This window comes from Caretta caretta, chromosome 6 (assembly GCF_965140235.1).
Source record: "Caretta caretta isolate rCarCar2 chromosome 6, rCarCar1.hap1, whole genome shotgun sequence".
Lineage (NCBI taxonomy): Eukaryota > Metazoa > Chordata > Testudines > Cheloniidae > Caretta > Caretta caretta.
Window position 1 is genome coordinate 36,262,191 of NC_134211.1, and position 9,378 is coordinate 36,271,568.

General features: G+C 40.9%; 1 protein-coding gene across 1 annotated transcript; it reads left to right on the forward strand.

Annotated features, from left to right (window-relative positions):
* Window positions 1–627: 627 nt before the first annotated feature.
* LOC125639054 (alpha-1,3-mannosyl-glycoprotein 4-beta-N-acetylglucosaminyltransferase C-like) lies at window positions 628–8,267 on the forward strand. The gene is made up of 3 exons (XM_048855491.2): window positions 628–846; window positions 4,332–4,479; window positions 6,948–8,267. The coding sequence occupies exons 1-3, from the start codon at window positions 679–681 to the stop codon at window positions 8,090–8,092; spliced, it is 1,461 nt and encodes a 486-aa protein (XP_048711448.1). The 5' UTR covers window positions 628–678; the 3' UTR covers window positions 8,093–8,267.
* The last annotated feature ends 1,111 nt before the right edge of the window (window positions 8,268–9,378 follow it).

Consider the following 9,378-nt stretch of genomic DNA (forward strand, 5'->3'; position numbering starts at 1 on the left):
TCCATGCCCCACTCAGAGTGAACTGACAGATCTAAGGTCATCTGAGCTCAGAATCAGAGAGGACAATCCACACCTATGTGCAAATTTCAGAGTAACAGCCGTGTTAGTCTGTATTCGCAAAAAGAAAAGGAGTACTTGTGGCACCTTAGAGACTAACCAATTTATTTGAGCATGAGCTTTCGTGAGCTACAGCTCACTTCATCGGCTGCTGAAGTGAGCTGTAGCTCACGAAAGCTCATGCTCAAATAAATTGGTTAGTCTCTAAGGTGCCACAAGTACTCCTTTTCTTTTTACCTATATGCAAAGGTACAAATTCAGCCCTGGTGGATTCAATGGAGTGGCACCTGCTAACCCCAGATTTGAATATGACCCATTGACTTCCGTGGAATTGCAGTCACATATGTGAGAGCAGGACTGGGTCCTTAATTTATTTTCAAAATCTAGCAGTGTTAAAGGTAATAGCTTTGTGTACAAAGAGGAAAAAATTGGAATTTCATATGTTTCTGCTTTCAAGAGCAGAATGTATCCAGCGTGATCAAATATATGTTGTGTACTAAAATATATAGGCATACACTGAATAATATTATTCAGTACATACTATCCCACTGTGTTCTAGATTTTATTTTGGTTTCTTACCTACCTGATGCATTGTTTTTATTAAAAGGAGGAAAAGCGACAATGAAAACCCGGAATTTACCAAAGGTACTAGCTTGGTATTGGAGAATCTTTCCAAGATTTTTTTTTCTCTTAGTGCTTTTCATCACATTGTTTGCCATTATTTGGAGCCAGAACAAAGAAGAGTGTAACTGCTTAAAAATGGGAAAGCCTGGATTAACGTCATTTCACGTAGGTAACAAAAGGAATGAGGCACAAATTCATTTAGAATAAGGTTATTTGTTATTGGTGGAATATATACAATGAGTTGATAAAATCTCCCAAAAGGGGAGGAGGTTCTGAACAGCTATTTCAGAAAAAAAAATGCATATAAATCTATTTAATGAAAAATTCTGAATCTTTGACAAGACACTGCATTGTAAGTTTTCCAATGATGCAAACATTTTTCAGCAGTTAAAAAAATATGTAGACCTTTAATGGCAGTAGTGACTTGCAATACTCATGCTGAAAAAGGCCCTTTCCACTATAGGGAAGAGAGTTTTGGCAGTACTGACCAAGTAGATTCCTCTCCTTGAAATTTGTCATAACAGAACTCAGGCTGACTTTTGTCGCCATTATTCCTTGAATTTAAAAAAAAAAAGTCTGACGTTTGTTTAGGCTGATCAGGTCTGCAAAACCATGGTTCATATATTTTGGATCCTCCAGCCCTGATGCTTTGCAGTGTCTTGGGAGCTTATCTGTGCATGAGAGTGTCTGTGTGTCTGTGGAAGAGTGGGGAATAGAGGAAAAATTAGGTTACTTAACTAGTAATGAGGATTAATTAGCTAATGTCTGCAAAGCGCTTTGAAGATGAAAAGCACTATATGAGTGCTAAATACTATTAAGTAATTAAAGTTCTTTGATTGCCTGCTGGTTGATGGGATAACAGCAGTCCTTTCCACCCCACCCCACCTTGTCTTGCTTGTGTTTCACTATTAATCTGACCTTGTTTCTGTTTGACTGTGCAGTGTTCACTACCAACAGACACTTATCAGAGTGCCAACTCTAATCTGTCACAGAATCAGAGGTGCTGGTAGGGCCATGGGTATGTTAAAGAGGGGTTTGCATTCAGGTCCACATTCCAAATATGAAACTTTCTAAGTCAAAACTGTGCCCAAAGATCAGGTTTGTACACACTATGAAAGAGTCCCCTGAGTCTTCTTGTCCAGATGGTGAGGGAACCTGACCACACCCAGTTATTTATACTGGGTGTCTTCAGTTCAGTCAGGCCCCAGCTCTTTACAATTTGCAAGGGGCCCTGGCCATTTGCAGATCTTAAGTCTTTCTGGTTTACCCTGGGAGTTTGTTGCACTTTCCATAGGGCTGAGATGAAGGGCTCCCAGCTGGAAGTTCCTTCTGTGGCTCCAGAAGACCCTCCAGCAGTCTCCTGCTCCATTCCCCCAGATTACTTCATTTTCCTCCCTTTTAAAGGCTCCCTCCCAATCATACATGACTGACAGGTCCGGAGGAGTGGGGATAGCCCTGTCCCCAGGACCTGTCTGGCACCCTCCTCACCAGTGTGTGGTCTATTCACCCTGTAGCACACACCCGTAGACCAGGGTGAAATAGTGCACTGTGTTATGGCTGACACAGTGACACTGTTCAGTGAGAAAATTTTCAGAGTTGCAGTGGGTGCCGAGGAGGAAAAAAAGCGAACATGGTATTGGTCTTCAAATGCAGAAAGATGAGGGAACCTGGCAACTCTTAGCTAGTAAGTTTAACATTAAGCACTAGTGAAATAACTGAACTACTATCTAGAGCCAAAACTCACAAAACACCTATAGGAGAATGGAACCATGAGCAATAAACAACGTGAAGTTATAAAAAACAAATCTTGTCAGACAAACCCACATTTATTTCAACAGAATTATGAAATTCTGGGTGATGGGAATAAGATAGATATAATCCATTTGGAGTTTATTAAAGCATAGTTGCTTTCATAATCTTACTCCTTATTAATTCAAATAGGCTTGGATATAAACACTATCATATGGGATGGAAAGTCACAGAAGTTCTGAAAACAAAGGCTAATGATAGGCAGCAACGTATTGGAGTCGGGGAGAGTGTTTAATGGAGTGCTGCTGGGACAGGTCATGCCCTGTCTTATTTAACATCTCGTTGATAACCTGAAAGAGGGAATAAACAGCAAATTGTTAAACTTCCTAGATATATTAAATTCAGCAGTGTTGCTACAGGGCGAGAAATAATCCAAAGAATGTTAAAGGGTTGGTAAAAGGAAAGAATATACTGTTGTGTTGTTGACAATCTTGTGGGATTTTACCTAAAATAAATATAAATGACTGGTACGCAGTATCTGCATAATTTCCTTGTATTTCCCTGTATCCACAATAAGAAATAATATAAATACTGAGGTGAGCTACCTATAAATTTTATTTAACTATCTGAGTCCATTGGCAAGTTTTATGTCCTGCCCCAAAATGAGAAAAAAGAAAAGGAGTACTTGTGGCACTTTAGAGACTAACCAATTTATTTGAGCATGAGCTTTTGTGAGCTAATGAGAGTCATCTTGGAGAAGTGAGTTAATGCACTTGAGGAAAAATAATCCAAAACACAGGTGTTCAGTGGAGAGAAACCTGAAAAGCAGTAATGCACAGCCGTAGGGGTGATTGTGGACAGCAAATTGGATATGAGATTACAGTGTATAAAGCAGCAAAAACTCTGAATGAAAATTTGGTCTACATGTGCAGGGTAGTCTTTGCTAGTAGTTACAGCAGAGGTTTGGAAGACAGGTCTCCTGGGTTTTATTCCCAGTTCTGTCACAGCTCCCTATGCACTCTAGCACAGGGGTTCTCAACTGTTTTCTTTCTAACCCCCCTCCCCCTATGCTATAAAAACTCCATGGCCCAGCACAATAACTGGACAATAACTGTTTTTTTGCATTTAAAAGGCAGGGCGGCATTAGGAAATAGCAAGCAGGGCAATTTCCAGGGGCCCCACACCACAGGAGCCCGCACAAAGCTACATTACTCAGGCCTCGGCTTCATCATCAGGTGGCAGAGCTCAGGCCCTCAGGCTTCAGCCCCATGTGGTGGGGCTTTGGCTTTCTGCCCTGAGCCTCACGTGAGTCTAATGCTGGTCCTGCTTGACAGACCCCCTGAAACCTGCTTGGGGCCCCCTGGGGGCCCTGGACCTCAGGTTGATAACCACCGCCCTAGCACAGGTCATGTAACTTCTCTGGACCCTCAGTTTACTTATAGGCAAAACAGGTCTAATAATAGATACATCACAGAGGAGTTTGTGAGGCTTAACTTGCTAATATTGTATTTGTTAATTAGCCTGGAATTCTGGGATACTTGTTCTCTAAGTTAAGAATTCTGCTAGGGATTTTTGAGAAGTTGCATTTAATTTAAAGAAGAAAAAAAACCACTCATCATAGAGAGCATAAAGCTTTTGCTAATGCGTATTATTCCCTCTCTATAAATATCTGTGAGGAAAAGGATTCTAACAGCACTTTTCTGTGCCCTGGTTCCCACTGCTGTACCTTGCTATAATACAAAAATACATAAATAGCAATAATAATGTCCTTCACGTATTGGAGCATTGGCAGATTGAGAGGTATAAAACAGACCAATGTATAGGAACAATACTGTATATATTGTATGCTGTAGCTTGCATCAGTCTCACATATTATAAAGTAACAGTATTTTGTTTTTAAGGCCACAGCTGGACAGGCGGCGACGGCTGGCTTGGAGGCTCCTGTTTGTGAGATGCCACAAAATCAAAATTTTACTGTAAAAGAAAGTGTGATAGACCCTTTACCGATTCCATATGAATATCTCTTAGGCTCTCATCCTACTAAAAAAAGTGAGTGTTGATTGCAAGATGGACTCTGGTCAGCCCAGTCCCTTGTAGTTATATTCAGAACAAAAGTATTAACATGCGGTGCAAGCAAATTATCAAAATAACAAATGACCTTAAAAAGTAAGAGATCTGAGAGGTGAAATCACCCAGGTTTCCCTGAAACATCACAAGCCACAAAACAGGGAGAATTCCATCTCTGTTTTGGTCCAAAGAAACTCTGCCCACCAAATCTCTCCAGCACTATAGCAACATAATAATACTGGCCCCAATTCAAGGTACTTAACCACATGCTTCATTTTAAATATGTGAGTAATCTCACTTATTTCAGTGGGACTACTCACAGTCTTAAAGTTAGGAATGTGCTTAGTATCTTACTGAATCAGGGCCACTATGATATCAGACCAATGAAACATTGGTTTTTCATCCGTGAGGAAAAACATAATGTAAGTTCTGGAGTTTCCCCTTAAATAAGAGCAGAATTTGGCCTATTCTTCCTAGCAGCTTCTGAAATTAATCTTTTAATGGGTGTCATGTACACCATGTTTGTTACTTTCCTCTTTTTCACCTAAAACTACCAGTAAACAATGTACATATGGATATCCAGTACCACTGCATGTAAGTGCGTGTTGGAACAATCAAGAGTAAGGTGCTGATCTTGCAAGCAGCTCCACATGGCAGGAACTCCTGGGAGGGGATGGTTGGAGCACTCCCTGGACTGAGGCTGGGGAAGAGCAGGGTGTAGGGGCTCATGCACCATGGAGTCAGGCTAGTGGTGGGCTGGGGCAATGGCCAGTTTTTCTGCCTCTTGGAGGTAGCAGCCTTATTTGGACCCTGACGAGGTTTGGCCCTAGTGCCCCTGGAGATGTGGGCCAAATTTAAGTGAGTGGCATTGCAGCCTGGCACATGGGGTCACAGCACTGCTCAGGTTTGGCATCCTAGGCAGCTGGGCCTCTTCTCAACACTCCTACCAGATGGCCATGGTGTAAGAGGAGGAGGGCTTCTGGGAGAGGTCAGGTTTCTCAGGTCACTTTTTGTGGTTCAGCTCATCCTTGACTTGTTCTTCCTCCTTGCTAGTGTCATGAGCCATCAGAGCCACAGTGTCCTCTTTGGAGTACTGGTGGCTGGCCACGAAGGCCACCCTTCTTCCCATGGGGAAAAGAATCAGCTTTCCTTTCAGCTCACTTGCCTGCCCAATCACCCAGTGCCTCAGAGACAGTCCCCTATTTGTATTGATTCAGATCAAACTTGTGTCCAGAGCCAGCTGAGACTCGGTGCCCCTTTTTCTTTGGAGCTGGTAAAGTTCCTCTCTTAGTCCTGCCTGTTTTTCAAAAGGTAGCAAGGCATCTCTGGCTTAGGTATCCAATGTACTAATGTACTGGCTCTTTTCTGATTTTTACGGTCTCCAGCAAGTTCTGCTTTTGGCAGGAACCCTCCCCCCCATAGCTGGAGAGCCAGCTGGACATGGTCAAGTTCATTTGTAAGTCACATTTCAGAAAGACACCCAAGCATGTAGCCTACTTAGCAAACATTTCCCAGAACAAAAGAAGAGAGTGTGGGTATTAGATTTTTTAAAGCATCTAATTGGCATGCATATGTAAACTAAATATTCTAGATATATTAATATTAAACATATTTCACATTAGATTTTTAAAAAAGTTTTGTCTGAACTTTCCCTGATGGTTTAGAATAATTATCTTTTCTGGAGATTTTGAGAAAGTCCTGGTGGCAGATCTGTGAAAGGTGAAAGTTGGATAAGTTGTTATTCCTGATGTCCAGTACAGTGAAAAAAACAATGCTAAATCCTATGGTGACCTGGGGTTCTGAAGGCTACATTTTGGTCAACAGTAAAAGGAAGCAACCAAATCTCACTGCTCTACCATGTTATTTGTACTTGGCTGGCACAGGCATTCATTTTAGTACCAGGGAACTGAGTTCAAACTTGTATGCATGTGCCCTGAGCTGCAAATTTCCACTCCCGGACTAGGCACTGAATCTAGGGTCTTACACTGAAATCAATCAGTGTAAGCGGGAAATGACTGTGATACAGGGTACTTTCTCCCTGATTCTCAGATGTATATATCTATCGCTCTAGATATACACATTTACATTTATAATCACTAGAGTCTTAGCACAATGCTCAGCTCACTGATTACATATTATGCAGTTACACAAATAATTAATAAATGGAGATGTTCTGATATTTACAGACTGTATATCACATGCTCTAGCTAGTTTAAGGAAGGTGTGTGTGTGTGTGGGGGGGAAATTTCCATAGTGCACAGGGCCCTAAAATTCTTTAATTTGGCCCTGCATATTTCACTGAGCAATTGGAACTACTATGGGAAAACACAGGCCCAAACCAGCAAAACTATAATTTCACATGACTCTGCCTCTAGTTCACCAGAGTAGGAACAGTTCATAGAAGGAAAAAAAGAGATCATATAAATTATTTCTGTTTTTACCTTTTGTAGGATATTTGTCAATTGGGATTTCCTCCATCCACCGGAAGAATAAATACTATCTAATGAGAACAATTGAGTCCATTTTTAGTCAGTCCAGCCCAGAGGAGTTAAAAGGGATAGTCTTAGTTGTCTATCTAGCAAACAATGATTCTACTCTAAATAAGCAAACAGCCAAGGAGATTAAAGATGGATTTAGTTCATATATTGATGAAGGAACTCTTCTTGTTATATGCAGCTCTCTAGCCAGTTATCCTTCTTTACGAGGTCTGCAAAGGAACTTCTGGGATAAAGATGAAAGCGTCCGGCACAGATCAAAACAGAATGTGGACTATGCTTTTTTAGTTAATTTTTGTGCCAGCCTCTCACATTATTATCTGATGTTGGAAGATGATGTGGTTTGTGCCAATGGTTTCCTTTCCATAATACAACAATTCATACGTGAACGGATGGAACCCTGGACCACAGTAGCCTTTTCCACATTGGGCTATATAGGGAAACTCTATCACAATGAAGATCTTCCCAAACTGGCACGATTCCTGTTGCTGTTCTATGACATAATGCCCTGTGACTGGCTCTTAGAACTTTTCCACCAATCCAAAGCTCAGAAAGAAATCATTACCTTCAGACCTTCTCTTTTTCAGCACATTGGCAGAATTTCATCTTTTCACACTATGGAAACTATATTCAAAGATCCAGAGTTCCAAGAAGATTTTGGAGATTTTGGAGACTTCCCTGCTGTCTCCTGTTACACAGACATACCAGTGTTTGATGATTATGTGCCTGAGGAAGTTTGTCCACCTGGCAAAGGTGTCTTTTGGGGAAGGAATGTAACAACAGGAAGCTCCTTTACCATTGTTTTTGAAACACCAATAATTCTCCAGAAGCTTCAGATTTATACAGGATCAGTTGAATACAACCGGGACATTCTGTATTCTGGTTACGTGGAACTGGGCACAGTGAAAATAAAGGAAAATGATAATGCAACATGCAAGATCTTCAGGAGAGCAGGAGATTTTCGCAATGGAAAATTTGAATTGGACAACTTTGGTCAAGTTATGGAGGAGCAGATTCACTGCCTTCGAATACAGGTAACTGTCACACAAAAGGAATGGCTGATAATAAGGAAAATAAATATTTGGGTCAAAAAGGGTTAATGGGTTAAAACTCAGGTTCTGTTTTGCCCCTTCTGTTTAAAAATGGGAAGGAAATCCATATTACACATCACCTTGTACTACTCACTATGTAACAAAAGCAATTTTGTTATTGGTTAATGAAAAACAAATGACTTGGGAGGCATTTCTAGTTGAAATAAGCAAAATAAAACTCTAATACAATACATTAAATTTTTTCTCCCACAATGCAGTTGTGTCTATGAAAGGTCATTGGTAATAGAACTTGTATGCCCACTCTTTAAGTAGGATTCATCACCTATGTGGTGGTCATGAACACTTAGGCTGTGTTTACACTAGCACTTACTGCGGTGTATCTTATGTCGCTCAGGGGTGTGAAAAAGCCACCCACCTGAGCGACATAAATTACACCAACCTAAGCACTGGTGTAGACAGTGCTATGTTGGTAGGAGAGCTTCTCCAGTCAACATAGCTATTGTTGCTTGCAGGGCTGGAGTAATTAAGCCGACAGGAGAACTCTCTCCATTTGGCTTCGAGTGGTTACATTAGAGAGCTTACAGCACCACAACTGCATCACTGCAGCTCCGCTGCTGTAAACTCTAGTGTAGCCATAACCTTAGGGTTATATTTAGGTGTATATCTGCCTAAATCTAGGTTCTCTGTTCAGCTGTTGCCTAACCCTGTAGATGTCTCTCAAAAACAGGATACATAAGGGCGCCATGAAATAAGGAGGCAAACTTCTGCTTAGTCCCAAAACATAAATGTCTTAATTGTTTAAATGTAATTACTGACTCATCAGCATTCATGCATCCACTCATTCCCACACATCCTCACAACAATGAGGTCATTGTGACACTGGGAAAATATCGCTAAAAGGTGGAAGCAGAGTCTAGGACAAGTGGATAACCTTACCTTAATAGCCTTTCGCCTACAAACCAGAAAGCTGCTTTCAATATCCCTTAGAAATGCTAATTTTTTATTAAACATTTGGCCAACTAAAGTTACTCAAGCATAAATCCAAATATGGCCTATGTTCCATACACCACATCTGCACAGGAAGTCACAGACCCTACACCAAAGAGATTGCATTCTATCCATATCTATACCCTTTTTGTGTTGGGAGGAAGAAAAGAGCATGCTTAACATATATGTGTATATGAATCTGTGTACACATATGTGTATATGAATGTCTCTCAATGGAAATGCAACAGAATTGTGGTGACACTTTTCCACACTCCTTTTTTTGTGTGTGTACTATGCTTGTACAGTAGAGGGCACCAAAGCTTCATTAGCTGGCCTTCACAAACTGA